This window comes from Phacochoerus africanus, chromosome 2 (genome assembly GCF_016906955.1).
Source record: "Phacochoerus africanus isolate WHEZ1 chromosome 2, ROS_Pafr_v1, whole genome shotgun sequence".
Taxonomy (NCBI): domain Eukaryota; kingdom Metazoa; phylum Chordata; class Mammalia; order Artiodactyla; family Suidae; genus Phacochoerus; species Phacochoerus africanus.
Window position 1 is genome coordinate 100571463 of NC_062545.1, and position 24580 is coordinate 100596042.

Genomic DNA, 24580 nt, shown 5'->3' on the forward strand with positions numbered 1-24580 from the left:
TAGCTCCGATTGGACCCCTAGCCTGGGAACCTCCATGTGCCATGGGTGCAGCCCTAAAAAGACAAAAGAAGAAAAAAAAAAAAGGAAGGAAGGAAGAAAAGCAAGCACGCCAGCAAGCAAGCATCATATAAGGACTTCCCATCATGGCTCAGTGGAAAAGATTCTGACTAAGCATCCATGAGGATGCAGGTTCAATCCCTGGTCTCACTCAGTGGGTTAAGGATCCAACGTTGCCGTGAGCTATGGTGTATGTCACAGACTCTACTTGGATCCTGCATTGCCATAGCTGTGGCGTATGCTGGCGGCTACAGCTCCCATTCAACCTCTAGCCTGAGAACCTCCATATGCCATGGTATGGCCCTAAAAAGACAAAAACAATAACAATAATAATAAGGTACTGCAGAATCTGATTTGTTCCAAGAGGAGGAACTAGAAGGCTTCTTGGAGGATTAGCTATTTGAGCTGGACATTGAAAGAAGAGAGAGATTTCACCAGCTAGAGAAGTGAGACTGTACAAAGGTATGGAGATGCGAAGGTGCATGGCTTTTACAGACAAAACACAGATCCGGGCTTACAAATTGCCCTCTGCCATAACCAGGGGTATTGATCAGCCAGGGAGCCAGCATGGGTGCAGGGAGAATGGCCAGAAGGCCTCTGAAACGCTTAGGCCAGAGGCCAGGAGTGCCTAAGCTGAGGAAGTGCAGAGAAATGAAAGCAATTTGATCTCCAGTTTCCAGAAACTTCCAATCCAAGACAAGAGAAAAACAGATGGGAAGGAGCAGAGGAGAGGACAAGAAGGTGACTCTGCCTTCTGAGAGGGGGATTTGAGGACTGGATTCTGCATTCAGGGCCTCTTTGTGTGATGGGCTCAAGACAGCAAAGGCTGAGGCTGCCAATGAGCCTTTCCCTTTCCTTCCGCCAGGTAATCCCTCAGGCAGTCTTAGAAGGAGGAGGAGGGGTGGAAAGAGGAAAAGAAGGGAAGAAGGGAGGGGAAAATGCTACAAATGGTTTTTAAAGATAATCGGCACCAAAATGAGGGACGAAACCAAGGCAGGTGAAGTCATGGGATCCAGGGAACAAGAGACTCAAGCCGACAAAGAAGTGGAGGGATGCTCCAGGGTGACTTCTGTGCATCAATCAGGTCCATGAGGCAACCTGTCCAGATGGGAGCAGAAGGATGGAGGCTTCAGGGGGAAAAACATTGAACTGACCAATTGTCTGATAGGTTTGACCTTGAGGAAAAGTCAAGAAGTGCTTGAAGTATATTGAGAAGTGCCTGAAGAATGTGGGTGGAAAGCAAGGGCAAGAACAGAAATATAATGAACTCTAAACCAATGAAAAGAATCTAGGCAAGTCTTAATGCCAGGAATACCAGAGCTGTGTAAGGAAAGAAACACAATCATAGGACACTCCATGGCTCAGCAGTGAAGATTGTCATAGTTCCAACAAGGTAAGTATTGATTACTGATGAGAAGGGAAATAGTATGAAGATTTAAGAGTGTTCCCCAATGAGAAAGTTAATAGATTAAATCTAAAATTAATACATCAAGAAATAACAGAATACTATTTAGAAATATGGTGATATATTCACAACTGTAATGTCAATTACCACTGAAAAGTCGCACTCAAGAAATTGAGAAGGGCTTTAACTTTTTTCCCAACACACTTTTGTTGCTTTTGAATATTTTTAATGAATATGTATTATTTTCACAACATTTTAAACCAATCAGATATTTTTAAATACTGAGAAAAAAAGTGAGACGGTGATAAACACCAAAAGAAACAGAATGGAGAGTTGAAAGTGTTATTTCTGGGAAACTCAGAATAAGAAAGGACAGGGCGTTCCCGTCGTGGCTCAGCTGAAATGAATCTGACTAGTGTCCACGAGGACGCAGGTTCAATCCTTGCCCTTGCTCAGTGGGTTAAGAATCTGGCAATGCTGTGAGCTGTGGTATAGGCCGTCAGCTATAGCTCCGATTCGACTTCTAGCCTGGGAACTTCTACATGCCATGGGTGCAGCCCTAAAAAGGCCAAAAAAAAAAAGGAAAAAAGAAAAGAAAGGAGAGTGGTTTGCTGTATATCATTGTAAGTCTTTTAATTATCTTCGGCTTTCAAAATTGCCTGTACAAACTTGAAAAAAATTATTAATTAAAAAAAAATGGCCAGAAAGAATAATAGACCAAGAGAAAAAATAGGCAATAGATATAAACATGAAATTCACAAAAGAGGAGTTCCCATAGTGGGTGCAGCGAAAACAAACCCAGCTAATATGCATGAGAATGTGGGTTCAATCCCTGATCTTGCTCAGTGGGTTAAGGGTCCAGGATTGCCGTGAGCTGTGGTGTAGTTCACAGATGTGGCTCGGATCTAGCATTACTGTGGCTGTGGTGTAGGCCAGCAACTGCAGCTCTGATTCAACCTCTAGCCTGGGAACTTCCATATGCCACAGGTGTGGCCCTAAAAAGGAAAAAAAGAAATGCACAAAAGAAATGCAAATGGGGAAAAAAAGTATACAGACACACACCCCTTCACCCCCTAATGTTGAAAAAAACCATCAGAAGTAGTTATGCATTCATGGACCTGGGACATGATTTCATTAGATTATTAAGTGTTCAGAGGAGGATATGGTTAACAAAACAATATTATAGTGTCTTTTTTTTTTTGGTCTTTTCTAGGGGCCACTCCTGCGGCATATGGAAGTTCCCAGGCCAGGGGTCTAATCGGAGCTGTAGCTGCCAGCCTATGCCAGAGCCAGAGCAACGTAGGATCCGAGCCTCGTCTGTAACCTACACCACAGCTCACGGCAACGCCGGATCCTTATCCCACTGAGCAAGACCAGGGATTGAACCCGCAACCTCATGGTTCCTAGTCAGGTTCGTTAGCCACTGAGCCACGACAGGAACTCCTATAGTGTCATTTTCTAACAATCGAACCAATTTTCTTTGAGCACCTACTACTGTGGTGAGCACAGAAGAATATATTCTCCTAAGTCTAAAAGGGTTGTGCTCAGGTATCAACTAGTTCAATGTGATCATGGAGCTAAAGTTTCTTTTCCCTTTTTGTTAATTTAGTCTAATTTTTAGTGACCCCCTAGCTTGCTAAGCTTTGCTGAGGAGCAAAACAAAAGAAATTTTATTTACACATTTACCTATTTTGAGCCCCTAAAATATGAAATAAAACAATGAACATTGATTTGGACAAGCACCCAATTACTAACCTGCTCAGACACCGTGTATCACACCAATTTGTACACCTCAGGGCCCCACAGAACTTGGCACGTAGCAGGGCCTCAAATGAACAACTAACCAATCAGAGTTAAGCAGAAGTTGGTGCGATATTGTAGGCAGGGGACTTGCTGTAGCTATGTGAGCCTCCAGTATGTACACAGGGTATGCTAAAGGGATTAAAAGGAATGATATATATAAAGCACTTAGCACAGCACCTGGCTCTTTGTAAGTGCTCAAAAAATATCAGCTACCATTTGTAGTAATAATAATGGTAGTGGGAGTTCCCGTCATGGCACAGCAGAAACAAATCCGAGGGACCATGAGGTTGCAGGTTCGATCCCTGGCTTCACTCAGTGGGTTAAAAATCTGGCGTTGCCATGAGCTGTGGTATAGGCTACAGATCTGTGGCTCTGGTGTAGGCCAGCAGCTACAGCTCTGATTAGACCCCTAGCCTGGGAACCTCCATATGCCATGGGTATGGCCCTAAAAAGGACCAAATAATAATAATAATAATAAGGGTAGTAGTTATCATCGTTTTGATTGAATCCAGGACTCTAGAAATTCCACCACTCGTGCAGCTGCTCATCCACAAGGCTCTTTGTCAGACCCCTAAATAGTCATGAGGATTGTAACCCCTTTTCCCCCTCACGCTGTTCTGTTCCCTCCTCTTCCATATGCCGCGCGCGCCGGCAAAAAAATAAAAAATTCATTCTACTTTGTTTTCTTTTCTTTTTTAAAAGGCTACACTTGCAGAACATGGAAGTTTCCAGGATAGGGGTCAACTTGGAGCTGCAGCTGCAGTCTACACCTCAGTCACTGCAACACTGTAACCGAGCCGCACCTGTGACTTACTCTGCAGCTTGCAGCAACAACAGATCCTGAACTCACTGAGTGAGGCCAGGGATTGAACCCGCATCCTCACAGACACAATATCGGGTCCTTAACCCACTGTGTCACAACGGGAGCTCCCCATTTTAATTTTGATGGACACTTGAGTTGTTTCCAGTTTGTGGATTTGAACAGTGCCACTGTGAAACTTCTTGCTCAGGCCTTTTGGTGAATGTATGTATGCATTTTGGTCTTTTTCTCTTTTTTTCTTTTTGCACCCGTGGCATATGGAGATCCAGGGCCAGGAATCAGATCCGAGCCTCATTTGCAACCTGAGCCACAGCTGCGACAACACCAGACCCTTAACCTGCTGTTCCTGGCCGGGGATACAACTTGCTTTCCAGCACTCCCAAGATGCCATGCATCCTGTTGCACCACAGTGGGAACTCCTACGCATGCATTTCTGCTGCAGGTATGATTAGCTGTAGTAGATACTGACAAGCAGATTTCTGAAACAGGTTAAACCAATTGATATCTATCCCCAACCTCCTCACAAGAGTTCCAGTTGCTCCACACCTTCACTTTTCAGTATCAAGTGGTATATCTCTTAAATGAATAACAGCATTGTTTAAATTCAGCTCTAGTACTAGACAAGCATGAAAATGGCATGAAAATGAATGATCTACATATATGTCTGTGATGTATCATTAAGTGACAGAAGCTAGTTGCAGGCCCATATGTAAAACTTGACTCCATTCATGAAAATTGTGTGTGTGTGTGTGTGTGTGTGTGTGTAAAAGCAGAGGCAGGCCAAGTTCAGAAGGGGATGAATCAAAGCCTCCTATGATAGTGGTCACCTCTGGGGAGTGGCGTTGGAAGGCATAACATTAAATGATGAGATGGAGGATGATTTTTACTTTTGATCTTGCCTTTTTCAGTATTTTTAAAGTGTGAAAAAACACTATACGAATAAAATAAATTTCTCCATCCCCCATGCCGCATGCCCACCACACACCTAAAGCTGGCGGCCTGACCCTGTCTTTCTTGTTATTCCCAACATTCTCTCCCGCTCTGGAATTACCCCAGGCAGGGCCTCGGGGACAAATCTCTTGGGCCCTGTAATTTCCTAGGCTGCGGTGTGTCATTAGAAGATCTGGTGCTGATGACACGAGGCCTAGATGCACCAAAGATTCCAGACCCTGATGGGACAGGACAGCCCTGGAGTCATGAGCGGCCTCATCAGAATCTGGGCCTCCGGATGGATCTTAACCTTGAGGAAAGAAACCGGAAAGACTGCTCTTTCAAAGCTGCAGCCTCCCATCGGAGCAAAGGACTCAGAGCAAGGGCTGTGGAGTTAGGGAGACCTGGGTGGCTCACTCTGCTTCTCCCTGGGCCTCCATTTCCTCACCCGTAAGATGGGATAATGACAACTTTTACCTTAGAGATAACACCAAGTGCCTTGCTGAGAGTGCTGGCACAAATTTGCCTTCAATAAATGCAGGCTGTTGCTCTTGTTATGATTGTGCTGGCATTGTAATCATCACCCCAGAGGAAAGTTCTGTATATACTTTATTTATTTATTTAGTCTTTTTAGAGCCACACCCGCGGCATATGGAAGTTCCCAGGCTAGGGGGCCAATCGGAGCTGTTGCTGCCAGCCTACACCACAGCCACAGCAATACCAGATCCAAGCAGCATCTGCAACCCATACCACAGCTCATAGCAATGTCAGATCCTTAACCCACTGAGCGAGGCCAGGGATCGAACCTGTGTCCTCATGGATACCAGTCAGATTCGTTTCCACTGAGCCATGATGGGAATTCCTGCATATACTTTTTGAAGAAACTTATGAGAATTCACTCTTTCTTTTTTTTGCCCATGGCATGTGCAAGGTCCTGGGCCAGGGATTGAACCTGCACCACAGCAGTGACAACACCAGATCCTTAACCCACTGCACCACCAGAAAACTCCCAAGAATGTACTCTTTCTCTTCACAATATTATAAAATAAGTACAAACCTACTTTTCTTGAGGGGAGAACTGAATCCACCTGAAACTTGAATGCAGTTGCTTCAGTTAGAAAGATGAGCTAGTCATTCAACACTGATTGATCCAAGGAATAGTTGTCAAGTGCCCACTTTGTCTGGGACACCGTCCTAGATACTGAGGATATGGTAGTAACCAGAGGGGAGTCAGACAACAACCAAGACAACAAACAGATATAAAATAAAGCATTAGGATTTCCTGCTGTGGTGCAGTGGGTTCATGATCCAGCTTGTCTCTGTGGCGCTGCCAGTTCAATCTTGGCACAGTGGGTTAAGGATCCAGCCTTGCTGCAGCTGGGGTGTAGGTGGCAGAGGTGGCTCAAATCAGGCATTGCTGTGGCTGTGGTGTTAGGCCAGCAGCTGCAGCTCTGATTTGATCCCTAGCCTGGGAACCTCCATGTGCTGCAGGTGCTGCCCTGAAAAGACAAAACAAATAAATAAATAAAATCTTTTTAAAAATGTATAATACAATACACATCCTGCTATGAAGAAAAGTAAAGCAGGATAAGAGGAGCTATGTACTACCCGAGGATTCTAATCAATGTGGTCAGCTCTGCTCTGGAACTTCCTCTTCCTTGGCTGAGTGAGGAAGCCCAGGAGGGCCCTGATCTTGGCTAGGCTGGCCACTGACACTGGCCTGGGTTGGAACTGTGACTCGATCCTATGGAGAAGGACAGTCTGAGGAGGAGGGTGGGGCAGGGCTGTTAGTGGTTTTTAGGAGGTGAGGAGCAGGCAAGCAGGGGTTCTGGATCACATGGGGAGACTGTGCTCTTGAAGGGCAACCAGCAATCCCTCCAGAGTCACTAGGGAAGAGGGCCCCTCAGTTTGTGTCAATCACATCATGTCATTGCAAAGCACCTACTAGGTCTCGTGGGTTTAGTGCTATGAAAGGTGTGATTTAAGTAAGTATGCGAGCTGGTGCCTGACCTCAAGGAGCTCCAGTTGTGCTGGAGATATAAGACCAACCTCCGTGAAAAGAAGAAAGCAAGATAGATTGCATTGAGCCCCTGAGTGCAAGGAATAGGCTGGTAATGCATGAAAGTTGCACCTTTCTAGCCAGCTGCAGGGCTGGTGCCTTTCTCAGGGATCCAGGCTGTTTTCATCTCATGCCTCCATCATTTCAAAACATATCTTCTTGGCCCTGGTGACAGCAAGAGAGAGCAAGAGCTGGATCACTGCTAATCAGTTCTTTAGTGCTTTAGCCCAGATGGGCATGTGGCACCTCCACTCAAAACCCATTGGCTAGAACTAGTCACATGGCCCCAAACAGACTGCAAGAAAGGCTGGGAAATGGGGCCCACATGGCTATGGATGAGAATGAAGTGTTTCTGCAGTAGACCAATCATTGTTACCAGGACCTAGCAGGTTGACGGAGGAAAAGGAATTTGAAAGGGGCATTGCACAGAGTGGGTGAATGCCATGCTCCAGGGGGGAAAAAAAAAAACCAACACAACCCTGGGATAGATTTCAGGAGAATTGCCTGGCCACATTTTGGCTGGGGGTCTCAAGTAAGTCATTGATCTCTTCCATCCTTAGTTCCTTCTTCTAAAAGAGGGATAATCAGAGCTCCCATCCAGAATCTTTAGGAGAACGTGTATGAAAAGGCTCTCTGCACCGCTCGGAACAAATGTAATATTGTTACCTACAAATTAGCCAGATTTTCTTTCAGGTTCAATGCAATCCTAAGGGACACATTCTGTTTCTACCTCAAGGTCTTCTGGGTCCTGCCTGTAAGTCCAGAGCATAGATTCCATTGCCTACTTTTCCACCAAAGCACCCACCTGGGCCTGGGACCACGGTGAAATCAATACCGCGAACAGGGACATGTCCTTCAGTCTTGTTACTTCACTCGCGTCAAGGACTTTCTGTTATGAGGCAGAGAAAACAAATTTGACTAGGAACAACGAGGTTTTGGGTTCCATCCCTGGCTCGCTCGGTGGGTTAAGAATCTGCCATTGCCATGAGCTGTGGTGTAGGTCACAGACGCAGCTTGGATCCTGCGTTGCTCTGGCTGTGGTGTAGGCCAGCAGCTGTAGCTCCAATTGGATCCCTAGCCTGGGAACCTCCATGTCCTGCAGGTGCTGCCCTAAAAAGCAAATAATAATAATAATTCACATTACATTTGCATGCTACTCATAACATAGATGGGCTGGTCTTAGGATGACATAATCATATTCTTTCTCCCTCAAATCTCCTTAAAATGGCAGTTCCAGAAAGTGCTCCAGGTTTACTGATCAGCTTCACCTGGCCCGAGGCACCTATGTCTATGTGATGAACTTGGGGCGGGGGATCTGAGATTGGTAGGGGTCTGAGATCCTGTGGGTTTTTTATATTATTTATTATTATTATTAGGCCTCCCCGTGGCATATGCAGTTGAGGATCTTTAACCCACTGTACTAGGCTAGGGATCAAACCTTCGTCCCAATGCTCCGTAGACACCGCCAATCCCATCGTGCCACTGCAGGAACTCCTCCTGTGGCTTTCGAATCTTGAGGACGTCTCATGGTACAGGCTCCCTAGAAAGAGGCTTCCAGCTCCCTAGTCTCTGGGGCTCCACTGGGCACCAAATAGGCCCCACAGCGAGCCCAGCCTGGCACCCAGGCTACATGCCCTCACCCACCCCCTACCCTCCAGTCAGTGAACTGTTCCTGAATTAATCAAAGTGCTTCCACTGGTGCAAACTCACCCAGGGCTTCCTCCAGCAGCCACTTTGTGTTTGCTAGATTAATTGCAGCTGGGGGACAGGCAGGACTCCATTTTTAGAAAATCATTACTTTCAGAAGGCGAGGGGCACTTCTGGTTGGGGAAAACTCCTGAGCTGGCAACTCGGGCCTGTGGCTCCAGCACCAGGAGAACCTGGGACTATGCAGGTAGCTCTGCTCATGGGCACCACCCGGGCCTACGCCACCTCCTTCCCCTCCCGGGGTTGAGCCACCCTAGACCACCTGCCCTGGCTCCCACCAGCCTTCACTTCTTGCTCTGGCCTGGCCTGGCCTGGCCTGGCCTGGCCTGGGCAGTTTGTTGACACTCTGAGCAGCAAGGAAGCACCCCGATATTGACCCCCCACACACACACATACTGCTAATCGGCTTAGTCGATTGTCTTCTCTCAGCCCCCTTGCTGCACAGCCCCTGCCTATGGCTCCAGGTGAAAAAGAGGGTTGGGGACCCCTCTACGCCACTGCCTTGAATTGAACAGCTAGTAGATTAAGTGCCATGGAGTTGCCAATTTGTAGGTCAAAACAGATAGGACTTCCCGTTGTGGCTCAGCAAGTTAAGAACCCAACTAGTATCCATTAGGATGCAGGTTTTATCCCTGGCCTCCTGTGTTGCCACAAGCTGCGGTACAGGTTGCAGATGCGGCTCATATCTGTCATTGCTGTGGCTGTGGTATAGGCCAGCAGCTGCAACTCCAATTTGACCCCTAGCCTGGGAACCTCCATATGCTGCAGGTGGGGCCGTAAAAAGAAAAAGGAAAAACGAAACAACAACGCACAGTCAGATATGAGGAGTCCCTCCTGGTTCAGCCTAATGAGCCCACGGCTAGCTCTTCAGTGCATTCCCCCCAATCCCCCTCCTGGCCCCACCACGCAGGCATAAGGCCCACTTTATGTTTCAGAAATTGAGGTTCAGAGAGCTTAAGTGACTTACCCAAGCAAGCACTCAAACCTCGGTCTCTCTGACTCCAAAACACAGGACCCTGAGTCACATCCCCTGAGTCAGACCCCCACCCACCAGCCTGGCACGCGTTGGGTCACTGTCTAGGGCTGTGCCTCCAGCATAGCTGCAGTGACTACACGCAGACGGCTGGAAGCTCCTCTGGAGGCTGAGCGTGGGGGCCTAATTGTCAGGAATTCTGTTTGCTGTGGGCTTGGGTGCAGTTCCATCCTCTGCCCCCTCCGGCTGTACGTGGGTGTCCTGGGCAGATCAGTCACCTGGAGAGGGTCTGCTCTTCTGGGACCGGCCAAGCCTGCCTGCCTGGTGCCACAGTGCAGGCCGAGGGCGCACACACCAGGAAAATCCGGCGTGGTACACACAAATCTGTACAAACGTCGGGTGGTGTTTCCATTGTTTGGCAATCAGATCGGCTTGATCTTTTCAGACCAGAACTTGTTTTAGGAAAAACATATGTCCAACTCCGTCACCCTTGACCCAGGCCTGCCCGTAGAGATGAGATAGTACAGAGGTGATGAAATCCGATGCTACCACTTACCAGCCAGGGGACCTTGGGCCACTCCTTAACCTCAGTTTATTCATCTGTAGAATGGGGCTCATGAGACTGGTATCTGCTTATAGGATGGTTATAAGGATTATAGCAAATAATCCCAATGTAAAATGCTTGGAACTCTGCTTACCACATAGTCACAACACAATCAGTCTGGCTATTATTATCATTATTTCCATCCCAAACTAAGCCCACAGTTCTGGCCCTCCCTCCCTCACCGGGACAAGCCTTGTGCCAGAAATTGTTAGGGCAGTGGATCCTCAAAGAGGTCCCAGCTGAGACCCCAGAGAGCCAAAATCTTCCTGTTCAGTGGGGGACAGAGGCTCTTACACCACTGATGTTTCTTTAGAGCAGAAATTTGTAAGAAGGAGGCTTCCTGGAGGAAGTGTGGTCTGAGTTGCATCCTGAAGGGTGGGACAACCCAAATGAAGAAGGGACTGGATAGTACTTGCTCAGAGGCACGTAAACAAAGTATGTTTAAAGAACTGCAAGTCACTCTGCCTGCCTGGGACAGAGGGGGTGTGTGTGTGTGTGCACATGTGTGTTATGTGTGTATGTGTTATGTATGTATTCTGTTTAAGTATGTATAGGTGTGTGCCTGCTTTGTGTTATATGTGTATATGCATATGTGTTGTGCATGTGTCTGTATATGTGTGTTATATGTGTGCATGTTGTGTCTGCATGTGTATGTTATGGGTGTATATGTGTGTGTTATGTGTGTGTGTTGTGTGCATGTGTGTGTTATGTGCATACATGTATGTGTGTTGTGTGTGTGTTATGTATGTATTCTGTATATGTGTGTATGTGTATGACCGCTTTGTGTTATATGCATATATGTTTATGTGTTGTGTGTGTGTGTCTGAATATGTGTGTGCGTATGTATGTTATGGGGTGTATGTGTGTATTGTGTGTCTGCATGTGTGTTATGCGTGTGTATGTGTGGGTCTATATATGTATGTATTGTGTGTCTGCGTGTCTGCGTGAGTATGTGTGTGTTAAAGGGTGAGGCTGGCAGAGGCAGATGCTGAAAGGGCACCTGGAACAGAGGAAGGAAGGCCCTGAACTCAATCGTACTAGTGGGGAGAGAGCAGGGGCCCACACGTGAGAAAGCTTTGCGTTGTATAATTATGGGTAGAATGAGGCAGGGAGGATGGGATCTGGATTTCTGTGTCATGGTGGGGGATGGGGCAAGGGAGGTGGGAGAATCTGGCTTCTGGCCAGAGCAGCTGAGGCATCCGCAGGTGGGGAGAGGTGAAGGCACCGGAGTAGAAGCGATGTTACCCCGAGGACAGGGTGTGGCCTGAGAAGAGAGCCCTGGGCAGAAGCCTGTGACACACCCCCAAACCTGACTGGTGAGCTGGGAGAGGAAGGAGAACCAGGAGGCAGGAGAATTCCCTCCAACGGGGCATCCCCTCCTGCCCTCCGCCAATCCACATTCACCTGGGCTGCAGGTCCTCGCTCCTCTGAGCTCCGTGTGGTCCGGGGTACTCGCCCCTCCATCTGTGCTGCTGGCCACCGTCTGGTGTGGGCAGCCCGTCCCCCAGCACCACCGAGGCCAGGGTGCTCCCTACAGCAATCCCAGCACTTCGGAGGTGCCCAGGGGGTGCCCCTGGTTATGGTGGCTCAGGACCGGGTTCTGCAAACTTGGGGTCTTCCCTAAGTATCCCTCTTTCCCTAACCCAGAGCCAGCCACCCCCTGGGGTCCACAGGCACTCAGACCAGTTCCAACCTCATGGGGCTGAGAGTTGAGTCCAGGTGACTGAGGCAGGTGGGAAGGTGCTGCTCCCATAGCTCCTGCCTCCAGAGCCAGAGGTTCTGCCCATGCAGCGCGCAGAGCAAACAATATGGGGCCCCCGGTACCCCAACAAACTGCATCAAATAATGTCTCTACAGGGTATGGACCAAGGAGTGACGCCAGAGTTGGCCCCCAATCCCCCCCACCCCTAAAACTGCACTCCCTGGCCCAGTGACCTTGGGCCAATCTTTTAACCTCCCAAAGCCTCCATTTTTGCAGGGGGTCCTAGTGAGGATTAAATAATTCCCTTAAACTCTTAACACCATGCCTGGCAACCAGCTAAGCCTTCAATAAATGGTAGCTATTATTATTATTAAAGAGCTTCCTGGCATGCTGATGCAAGTTAGAGCAAAGGAAAATGCCTTTGACAGCTCCCTAATGTAACACCTTCCACCCCGCCCCTCCTCTACCACTACCACCCGGGAGTTAATTAGAGCCCTCCTTGGGTGTTTTCCAGACATGGGATTTTACGCTTATTCTAGGTTGCAGAACTAGAATAAATGGAGGCAGGTTTTAGTTTAACTGATAAAAAGCTGCCACAGGAGGTAGTGAGCTCCCCATCACCTCTTGTGAATAAGCTGGCCAAGATGACCATGTGGCACTAACCTCTGGGTCATAAAGCAACAGGTATTAACATTCTCAGTACACAAGTGGATGACAATTCCTGCGAATTAAATGGTGGTGCCGGTAGGCTGTGATGCATGGTGTCATTTGGCAAAATGAAAAATTGGTGATCCTATTTGGTCCCTCCAAAAAAGGTTTTCTGAAATTGTACTGGTTTGTGATATCCAAAATCTTAAGCCCCACTTCTAAGAGAGCCCCTTCCTGGGTCTAAGGTTCAAGACCCCCTGACATAAGCACCTAATCAGGTGCCCAGTTTGGACCCATTTCTTGCACAAAAGGCCTTGAATCTAAAATGTGGATCAGGGAGTTCCCATTGTGGCTCAGTGGTAATGAACCTGAAGAGTATCAATGACATTGCAGGTTTGATCCCTGGCCTTGTTCAGTGGGGTAGGATCCGGAATTGCTGTGAGCGGTGGTGTAGGTTGCAGTCGTGTCTTGGATTTGGTGTTGCTGTGGCTGTGGCTGTGGCCTGCAGCTGCAGCTCCAATTGGACCCCTAGCCTGGGAACCTCCATGTGCCATGGGTGTGGCCCCAAAAAGCAAAAAAATAAAAATAAAATAAAATGTGGATCAGATCAAGGAGTGGATCAAGAGAGCAGTGGAAATCCCAGGGGCAGTTCTGAAGAGGTAGGTTACCAGCAAGTGCCACTGGGGCTGGGCTGAGCCAAGGGAACAGCAAACTGGAGAGAGTGCAGTGTAGGAGCTAGACTTCTTTTCAGTCCTCTCAGAGTGTGCAGTACAGAACTTCACAGACCCAGGTGGCCGATTCCTCCTACCACCAGCACAGCCTGTACCTCATCTCTACTCCAGGGCTTCAGCCCTCAGGGAAGCTGTCCTAGAACCCATTGTGGCAGTGACCTTCCTCAGGGAAAGGTGCAGTAGTGTCAGGATTGAACATACAGCAAGGAGCTGGCAAGCAGGAATCAGAAGGACCCCAAGTTCTTAGGACTATACCTCCTCTTCCCCTTGCCCATCATTCAAAATGAAACTCTCTTTACTAAGCTCAAGATTTTTTTTTTTTTTCCCCAAGGCTGCACTTGCAGCATATGGAAGTTCCCAGGCAAGGGATCAAATCAGAGCTGCAGCCGCCAGCCTACACCAGTCACAGCAGTACCACATCAGAGCCACATCTGTAACCTATGCCACAGCTTGCAGCAACACCGGATCCTTAACCCACGGAGGCCAGGGATGGAACCCACATCCTCATGGATATTATAGTTGGGTTCTTACCCTGCTGAGGCACAACAGGAACTCAACTTTTCAAGCTTTGAAAAAAATCACCTGCTTTTGTTAACTCAGGGCTCCCTGAGGTTGACAAATTCAGGACACCCACCAACTACACTCTAGGGTTACTGCCTTATAAGAAAGGTGCTATCTGTGCAGGTATGGCTCTTTCTAGCATTCAGAGAAGACCAAGTTCTTCTGGATGTTTCTCCCTTCTGTGGTCCCCCCCTTTCCTCCCAACCAAGCACGAGGAGACCCCAACTGTCCTGGATTCTGCACCTCCCCACTCCCCTCCTACCAGGAAAAAAAAGGAGCTGGAAGACAACAAGGGAATCAAGTATACATTTTAAAAATTGTTTAATGGAACATAAACTCCTTTAGAAAAACATTCAGCCAGGTGATAACACCCATAGAAAAAAACACCAATCTTGTGTTTATCTTTTTTTAATTTGGCATTTGTTATTTGCATTTATATTAAAGCAAAGTGCATCTTTTCTTTATTTTTGTTTATACACATTGCACAATACATAAATAATGATGCTTATAAAACGTCTTCATATTTACAAGTAATAATATATTTATATATAACATAAAATACATTTTTTCTTTAATAAATCTCAGGTTTTTTTCAGGAGTCCTTTCTCTCTCAAAGCACTACAATGCTAAATTTCCAATGAGAATGCTTCTCTTGTTCATTTAAACCTTTGTAGTTAGAAAAATAGCTTATGTTAAAGTCTAAACATGCTCATTGAGCTAAGAGCAGTGTCAACGTATCATCCGAGTGTATGAGTTGTAGAAGAAATGAGAAGAGTTAGGGGTGTCAGCTCAGGATGGTACCTTGGGTTACAATGGACCGAATCCTTCTTGGTGGGAAGGGGGAACAGGGGGCAGGGGGGTGCTGCTCCCCTCACTGGTCTAACAGCAGAGCTCAGCACACAGGCTGCGGAGGGAAGGAAAATGCTGAGCTGGTTCTCTGAATCCAGGAAAAACCTGATGTAACCAGGGACGGGGAGAGGCTGAGGGGCCTGAGAGGACACTGGGTGAGCAATACTGTAATGGGGCTGCCCCGGCAGCCCTCAGGAAGTCCATCTCAGAGACAATCCAGGAGAAGGTGGCTAAAAGAGAAAGGACGATGGCAGGGAGGTGGCTGGAGGGGGCGGGGGCGAGTGAGACAGCATGGGAAATAGGTTCTGGTTCGGCTTCTTGTAGAGCTGCTTCAAAGAAGCCTGCGGACAGGCCAATGTCCTAGGAAGGGGTGGCGAGGGGTGGGGGGGCTTCCCCAGGCTGGGGACACAACCTTGCTGCTGGCAGCTGCTGGGAGACCCGCTGCCCCACTGCGCAGGTGCAAGGGGCAAGAGACACAGCTTGGGAGCATTCGTAGTTAACAACACAGAGCACACTGCCTCTCCCATCTACACTCACACACGGGCACACACTCACTCACACATAAGCCCTACTAAGGGCTACGATGACCCCAAGGTTGGGGCCTGCTCCCCATTTACACTGTGTTTGGTGGCACTGATTTTTGCTTCCCCTTTTCAGATCTGGGTGTTCTGCCAACCTTACCACTGCCCACCCCTGCCCCCGCCCCAACCCGCCCTGAAGAGGGAAAAAAAAAAAAAAACCAACAATTCTTTTCATAAGCTATTTCTCAAAGAACAAAACAAAACATAACATAAACAAGAACGACGAGAGGAAAGAAAAAAAAAATGACCAAAGAGTTTGCATGAAAAGCAAGCACTCAGGAGGAAAATCTTAGCAGCAAAGTAGTTTGGACTGGGCCCACTCGGCTCCCGCTCTGTCCTCTCCCCCACGAGGCTACCGGCTGTTGAAGATGACCTCCAGCCAGCACGGGCAGCTGCTGATGAACTGCCGGGTGTAGCACTGGCCCCAGCCCTTCACGAAGCTGATCTGCACGGTGAACCCAGTCCACGGCTGCTGCATGAACTCGTGGTCGTTGGGCCGCTGCAGGCTATACGCTTTCTCATAGTCAAAAGCCTTGATGGAGAAACCGGGGAACACTTTGTGTACCAACAGCGTCCTGGAGTCCGGGTTGTCCAGTGTGGCTGACTTGATGAAGATGGGGTAACTGCTGCGGTTGTACACCCACACGCCATCCACTTCCCGCGTGAGCTGGATGCCACAGCCGATCTTGCTCCGCACTTTCTGCACCAGCTGACTCTTGTTGTCCGAATTGAGCTGTCCAAGGCAAAAGCCATTCCCCTGAGGTAGATCATAAAAGATATCCAGGGAGGGCTCCTGGACACAGTAGAGCCTCCCCACTCTCGTCTTCTCCTCCCAGTATGCCACCACGCACCAGTGTGACCGATCCCCAGGCTCCAGAAGAAGTTGGGAATCTAGAAGACAAAATGGCAGACATGGTGGGTGATGATGGGGACTGGCATTTTCCTCTTCCTCCCAAACCAAGATGACGTGCACACCCGCACTCCTGGGCCGCCAGGCCCACTGTTTCTCAGTGCAAGACAGAAAGAGATGATAGGGCACTGGATGTGCCACAGGCTGTACAGTTCTCCTATGGGGGGCTTGGAGATCTTAACCCAGTGATGGAAGAGCGGGGCCTCTTAAGCATGGGGCTCCCTGCTTCCTCTGCTCCCCCGCATCCTATCAGGAACCCAGGACACCAACCCTACCAATGGAAGCCCCATCCCTGCAGAATCAGAAGCCAGGACCACTTAGTAACTTAGTTGGAGGGCTTACTTTTAGGGCTGGGAGAGGCCTTCTAAGACAGAAGGTCTGAAATTATAGTCCTTTAAACTGAATGGAACCTTGCAGGCCAGCTACTCCAGCCCCTTGTCATCCTCATGAGAAAACCTGGCCTCAGGAAGTCTGTTGCTCAGGCCCCAGGGATGACACAGCCAGACCTAGACCCCAGGACCACCTGCTAAACAGTCTCTGTGCTTGTCACCCAGTCCTCAGATCAATGCCTTGGTCGTCAGGGAGCACTGTCTGGGGGAAACTTTAATGGAGGTGACTTGGAATAAAAATACCTATCTTCCTAATAGAAAAACAACTCAGTGTGTCTGTCCCCGGCAGCTCTGTACACAAAGGGTGAGCTCCTGTCAACACGCCAAGTCACAACACGCAACTTGGTGTCAGCCCTGACTACCTCTGGCCCAGATGGAAGATTGTGTGTCTCAAGTGGGTACAACCATGCCTGTGGGGGGGGGGGGACCCTCCTCCTCCTCCTCCTCCCCCTCCCTCCCCAGAAGCATCTAGACTGGGTGTCCTCCCCCTCCTTCTTCCGTCCGCTCCTGGAGGCCCCACCCCGGCTTTCCTAGACGTGCTTTCTTCCCACGGCAGCCAGCAGGGGAGGCTGGGGTGAGTCTGCTAAGGTGATTTGTCCTGAACAGGCGCTTGGAGGTCTTTTAAAAGGGAGGATATATGGAAGCCAGGGGGCCCCGGCGGCTGGCATTCCGACTCTTCCTCAAGCTGGAGCCGGCGGGGTAGGCCTCAGACTGGGAGCCATAAATCTCCCGAGCCCAGCCGGGCTGCAGGAACGCTGCGGTTTGTGGTGGCAGGGCGGAGACCGGAAGTCTTGTATTTGTTAACAAAAATGGGGAAAGGCAGGGGAGAGCAGGGCCGGCGGCAGAGCCCTCCTCCCGCCCTCCCTGTAAGCTCTTGCTTCTCTCTTACTGGGGGGTTTGGGGTTGAAGGCAGGGATTGGCGGGAGGTGTCTTTTGCTCTGTTAGGCCTTTTTGATTTTTGGAAGCGATGATGGGTTATACGGCACAGCGGCTGGGGGTTGGAGGAGGGCTCAGGCCCCGCATCCCACCATCCCCGCAGGCCGGGGAGCCAGGGCAGCTCAGCATGCCAACTCCTTCCAACGTTTCTAGGCATGTTCAGGCCTGGGAGCCAAACCAGGCAGCTCCATTAACTTTTTTTTTTTTTAAAGCAGCAGCCAGTCTTGCATGGAGGCATCCTATGTATGAATAAGTCTGTACAAATGTACTACCCATCAAGGCAGCCACCAACACCCACCCTGAGTGGCAATCCCCTAGACACCCCACCGGCTGGGACAGCTACAAAAATGGGGAAAGCTGAGGGCTCCTTCCTCCCCTCAACCCCAACCCCATCAAATATCAACACCAGAAAATTGGTCACCTGCGTCCCCCATGCATTTCTAAAGCTCAAGTGTGGGAGAGGCTGTGTCCATGAGCGTAGTGTGAACGCACTTCGAGTGTGTGCGTGTGTTTGCAAGCACACACCCGGGAACATATGGAAAAACGAGAGGGACCAGGGCTCCAAGCTGAAGGTGACTCGTCAGGCATTAACTTGTTTCTGCAAAGTATCCATCAACTGCTAATAAACTCGAGAGCGCTGGCAATCTTTGAACCCTCTTGCCGAGGGAGTTCAGCTCTGAAGGCTACACCAAAGACCCATAACATCCATGTAAATAAAAATGTCCTGGCAGCCAAGTTTGCTGAGGGAGGAGAAAGCCCTTACCTGCCTGCCTGTCTGAGTGGGGAGGGTGTTTGGAAATATAAGCTATTGCTTATGCTCCCAACTCGGGACAACAAATTGGCCTGGAAAGGAAGACTGGAGAGTTGCTGGGAGGAAGGTTCGGGAGACCCTCGGGGGAGCCTCACAATACTTTGTTTCATGGAGCTCCCCTGAAACCTGGCACCCGCTGGAGTAGGGAGGTGAGGCAGGGGGAGGGGGAGGAGGAGGACAGGGTCCTAGGGATCAAATTGCCCCGGTGCCAGGCCCACAGACAAGGGATGGGGGGCCTCTGCGGGCTGAGGAAACTGGGCGGGGGCAGAGGATTGAGGTCGCCCAGCGGAGGGGAGGGGAAGGGGGGGGGCCTTCTGGCGGGTTTCTCTTTCATCTGTGCTGCCCGCCAGTCCACCCAGCAATTTGCTGCCAGACATCCCCTGGAAAAAGCCTTTTGCTGTTGAGGTTAATGGCCCAGCCCAGATAAACAGCAGCATGTGGGTGTCCCTGGATGTGAATAAGGCCCCTGAAAGCCCACTTGGTGCCCTAATCGGGGGCAGCAGGACCCCCCCACATGTCACCCAGCAGCCCCCTAGCACCCTGATATCTCTTTTCTTTTGCTCCTCCTTGACTTTATCTGAGCCAAAAAGCAGGCTCTCAGGCAAAACCAGTGCAAGAGAGAAGGTCCCTTTTACATGGCACGCTGCTGGGGGCCTGGTACGCAGGGCTCCCTCCTTTGCCCTGAACGACCTGCCGTCTGGGCTCATTTCTGGGAAGCATGCAGCGACATCTTCATAGAATCAGTTCCCTAAATTGGGCCCACAGCCCACAAGCATCTCCCCACAAAGGTCTGTGCTGACGCCCAGCTCCCAGGGGCTTCCCAGGCCTCCTTGAGGTGAGGAGCTGGGAGGATCTCGCCCCGAAAAGTCCCCCTGATTACAAGGACTAAGGAAGCGCCTTCGTATCATGGTGGTTGATTCTCAGCCTCCAAAGGCAAAAACTCGCAGTCCCTTGTTAATTTCCCTCAGCTTTTATAACCGTTTCCGGCATTTCCAACAACTTCTTCTCTCCCGCCTCAGAAAACTGTACAGGGGCTTGTTTTAAAACTGTATTTGTGCATTTTAACTCATCCAAAAGAAAAGCTGTGTTGTAAAAAGCTAGCTAATCAGATGCCTGCTCACAATTTTTTCTTTTTATTACAGTTTAGGGAATTTTTGGAGCAACCCCAGAAAAGTGCTGAATCGGCCTAAAATTCCTTTCAGGTTGTTTTCCCCCCTCCCCTTCCCCATTTCCCTTAAAGCATAAAATCTACCCTTTAAAAGGAAAGGGGGAGGCGGGGGTGGAGAAGGGGAAGGATTTCGCCTCGTGTTTGCACTTGCATTAGGGAAGACCACTTAACGAGACCTCGTACAAAGAGTTATTTAATTACCCTGGTCATGAATGAACAGACCAGACCGTTCTAGAAGGCCAGAAGCTCATGAATGAATCTCCTGCCTGGGATCTCAATGGCACAGGGTGACCAGACCTCAAGGCCCAATTTAGGTGAGAGAGATATTTCCCCTTTTAAATTTTTTTATTTGAAGGTGTGAGGCAATGAAGAAGAAAAAACCTGGGGCGGGGGGTGGCTGGGAGGAAAAGCCAAGTTCAGTGCCTCAATAGTACTATTTCTGGTCTTCAGCTTAAGGAGGCAACCAGGATGCCAGAGAGGCAGAACTGTTTTAATACACCCGGTGGGATTCTGAGAACACTAGAAGTAAGGCTATCTGACCTGAGCTTACACACAGAGGGGCTGCTGATGGGGAGGGGGTCCCTGAGATCCTGACTTTTCAGGACAGGGACACAACTGAGAAACCAAGCCAGCCCAGACGGGGCCACACCAGCTCGCACCCTCGGAATCCAATGAGCCCCAAGGCCAGGGCTCAAGGCGGCTGGACTAAAAGATGGGCAAAGGGAGGTGGGTCTCAATCCGATCTCATCTCTGCAAGGCGCTTGGGTTACCAAGGGATTACTTCTTTTATCCAACCCTCTCATTATCCAGCAGTCGGGTGGGTCTTCGAGCCCCCTCCCCAGTGGTCCTGCACAGCAGCCGGCTGGGGTGGAGCCGGCGGAAATGACTGCCTCACGCAGGCTGATGAGGGCAAACGAAGGGCACAAATGCAGACTCAGAAGTACAACCCTGGAACGCAAACATTGCCACGCCTCACCCTCTCAGGTCCAGGGTCCTCCCTCCTCGGGACTCCCGGCGCCACCACGGTTGCCTCATCCCGTCCTGCCCCCTCCATCACTCATCTCAAAGGTTAACAGCACCCGTCAGCCCGGCTCCCCACCCCAGTCAGGAAACGGGCTGTTCTGAGAGCAACCGGCCCACTTCAGGGACAAGGACTGAGATAAAAGGACTCGGTACCACTCCGTCCTATCGACTCTCTCATCTCAAATACAATTAACAAAGACTCTTGTTGGGCTCCAGTTTTCAGGAAGCAAATGACCAAAAAAACTAAAGCAAACATAAAACCAGGCTGGGGTGTCTGGGCTCCGTCTGGGCTCTGGGGTCAGATCTTAGCCACGTTTGCCACCCCATCCGGGACACGAGCAATGATGCCACTGCCGCTCCCTCGGGTTGTCGGGGGAGCAAAGACAGCTCTGGGGTTCAGAGCAAGCTACCCGGGTTGTGTGTGTGGGGGGTGAAACAACCTCACTCTCAGTTAACTCTGTTACCCAGAAAATGCGCAGATCCAACCCATCACTACCACCTGAGCTCCTTGGACAAATGGAAGGGAGAATGAATTCTGGCTGGTAGAAAGCAGGATGGAAAAGTTGGATTTTTTTTTTTTTTTTTTTTCCCTTTAGAGCTCTGCAATGCGGGTCCGGGTGGCTGGGCTAGGGGGCAGGCAGGGGGTGGCATAGGCTGTTGCCTTCAGAAGCCAGGGTGCTTCTTCAGGTGCCCTGGCCCCAACCAGCTGAGCTTCCCAAGTCTCACTCCTCAGGGAGCCCCACCCCTCATGGGTGGACCAGCTATGGAACCAGACACCCCCTCCTCAAACCTGCTTCCCCAGGGCACCTTGGCAGTGACTTGAGCTCATCCTTGAAATGAAGCTCGCAATGGCAGCCTCACCGGCTGTTGTTTTGATGTGATGAAAAGCAGCCAGAGGCCAGGCCTGAGCTGCAGCTTCACTGGAGACTCTCAACTCTTAGGGGGCATATCATCTGTTAGGTTCGAGAACGCTCGGAAAACGCTGACCACACTCTTCGCCCCCCTTACCCCACCCCAGGTGGGAGAATAGTTCTGCACTGGTACTTAAACCTAATGAGCCCTGCTGGCAGATGCTCACAGAAAAGGCACGCTGTGAGGCAGCACAGCATCACCATCCATATGTTAAAGGAGGGGAGACAGGCACACATCACCTGCCAAGAACTGGGTTCGAGGCCAGAATATTGCCCGTGTGAGCTGTGGGTGGGCAGCCACCTCAGGCCCTTAAAGCCACCAGCCCTCTCCAAATACTAGAGGTTCAGATATGTGTCCTCCAGAGCACACTTTGAAAGTGCTACACCTACTGTGGCCCCAAGTGTGGGGTTCAGCTCCTTCACACCAAGAAGCCAAGAGAGTGAAAGGGCTTCTTTGCCAGCACGCTGCTGCTCTGTGACCTTGGCCAAGTGGCTGTGCCCCCTCCAAGCCTCAGTCTGACCTGCCCATAACTACCAGGCAGAGGGGCTGGGGTAAAACAGCCCCAGGGGCCCTCTTCTGCCTCTGACGGGTCTCTGGCTATACTCTGGGATACACAGATGTCCCTGGTCAGTAAGAAACATCGCCGGGTCCATTTCTTTTTACTACCTTCTAGAGAGGCAGAAAATCACTTTGGGGAATAGGGCACCTTTTTGCATTTCATCTGCAACCATCAAACAAAAACAAAACCAAAAGGCAAAAGAGATGTGAGTCAGAGTTTGCTGTGTCCATCTCTAAATCAACTTTACAAAAACTTTCAGTGAGTCTACAAACATGTTCTTTCTGTCTAAGGGGAAGGCGAGCCCCCTCCTGGGATGGGAGGGGGGTCTCCTGTGTCATCATCACACTCCCAACGCCCACCCAGGCTTGGCGCCCTAAAGTTTCCTCACCCACCATCATCCTCCTTCCTCCTGCAAACTCCCAGGGCTTACATATTTGGCAGATCCTGCTCATCTACAAGACTGATTCGTGACTGTGTCTTACAAATTGTGATGAGTAATCAGTTACTAGAGTTAAAATGTACTTCCCTGCTCCCCCAGCAGGCCCCACCCCCCCCTTCCTGAGCCCCTCAAACAGCCCAAGTCTGAGGCCCCCGAGCCCCCGGGGTCCCTCCTAAGAGCAGTGTTTTGCCATCAGAGGATATAATTGAGGGTAGCGCCGGGCAGGGGAGGGAAGCCACACAAATCAAAAGCTCCCATCTGTCTCGCCAGCCGGGCTGACGCGGCTTCCTGCGCCCCAGCCTTCAGCCATGCAAATTATAGCGTGTACCCGGCTGCCTGCCTTCTGAGGAGGCCAGCTCTGCCCGGCTCCGAGAGGCCTCAGAGGAAGGGTGGGGACGCCCAGCCCGGCCAACTCCATTCATAATATTTACAGTAAATGGGCCTCCCTGGCTGTTGGTTAGTGTGCATCTAGCCTCATCACTTCTCAAGTCTGCATTTCAAGTTTCTTCCACGCCACGGGTGCATCACTGAGTTCCCGCTGCCACCCCCAAAGAGCTGAGCAGCTCCCTTCAGGAAAGAGGCTCAGACACTTGCACACACAGAGGCCGCCCCCCCCCATCTGCTCACCTGCCCGCACCCCCAGGTACGATCCTGGCCACTCCCAGGAAGACATAACAAGGAAGGGGAACATCCCACAACAGAAGGGTGTTCAAGGATATTCTGGTCACATCTCTAACCCACCCACCTCCCACCTGCAGAGTCTAGAAATCCCTCTGAATTCCACACCTGGACTACCAACTGGGGCTGCGCTTCCACTTGCAAAGGCAAATCCAACCGAAGAACCTTCTCTTAAAGTGCTAGAAAGTCCCTCATTTTTTTTTCTTTTTCTTTTTAGGGGTGGCACTGGCGGCATATGGAGGTTCCCAGGCTAGGGGTCCAATTGGAACTACAGCTGTCGGCCTACACCACAGTCACAGCAAGATGGGATCCAAGCGACCTCTTCGACCTACACCACAGATGACGGCAACACCAGATCCTTAACCCACTGAGCAAGGCCAGGGATCGAACCTGCAACCTCATGCTTCAGATTCGTTTCCCCAGCGCCACGACCGGAACTCCCCCTCATTTTTTTAAATTAACATCCCTCTTCTTTTTATTAACCATCTATAAGTATGCTGCTACATGTTAAAGAATCTTAATAAACACAGCTGCATAATAAGCCACAATGTGCCGAAAGACAACTCCCAGAGGTACAGGGCAGTTTCTGCCTGGTTCTGCGGGTCTGGGGGCTCTACTGGAGCTGCTTTTTTGCTGTGGGCCTCCATTTTTTTTTTTTTATTAAAATATAGATGACTGACAATGTTTCTTCAAGTTCTGTTGTACAGCAAAGCGACCCAAGCACACACATGTCCCTGTGCTGTAGCATAGGATCCCAATGACCATCCATTCCAAACATAAGTTTGCATCCAAACCCTCCACAAATTGGCCTCGATTTACTAGAGCCCCGCGCTGCCCTGACCTCTGGCTCCCTGAAAGGTAAGACAGCCTCACACGCAGGCCCTGCCCCCACCCCATTCCCCCGACAGCTCAACTCAGTTTTTTCTAGAGGGTAGAGAAATCGTCCAAAGATGTGGAAAAATACAGTGAGAAACAAAAGTCCTTTTCATCCCTCCCCTCCCCCAGCTCCCCTTGTTCCATAACAATTATGAAAACTGTTGGTTGGGATGGCATTTTGAACATTTACTGCATTCTGGCCAATAAATTCCAGCACAGGATCTGATGGAAAAGCCTTCGCTCTCCGGCCAGCTCCCCGGCTCCCCGCCCCCTGCTCACTCCCAGCCCTCATTCCTTCTTCCTTTACAACCCAACACCAGGGCCCAGCCAGGCCAGGGCCGCACTGTACTTACAGGGAAAAACAACAGTACGACAGACTGGAGACAGCGTGCAGACTGGAAAAGTTAATCATTACTTCTGTCTGCCTCTGTAATCTAATCTCCCTGGCT

At 49.9% G+C, this 24580-nt stretch overlaps 1 protein-coding gene across 4 annotated transcripts in view; it reads right to left on the minus strand.

The window, feature by feature from the left end:
• Positions 1-14304: 14304 nt before the first annotated feature.
• The window catches only part of SMAD7 (SMAD family member 7), a 30018-nt gene continuing 19742 nt past the window's right edge, over positions 14305-24580 (minus strand). For all 4 annotated transcript variants that reach the window (XM_047764378.1, XM_047764371.1, XM_047764364.1 and 1 more), the window contains one exon: positions 14305-16321. In XM_047764378.1, the coding sequence (XP_047620334.1) occupies positions 15783-16321 (539 nt within the window). In that variant the 3' untranslated portion in view covers positions 14305-15782. The remainder of the gene's footprint in view (positions 16322-24580) is intronic.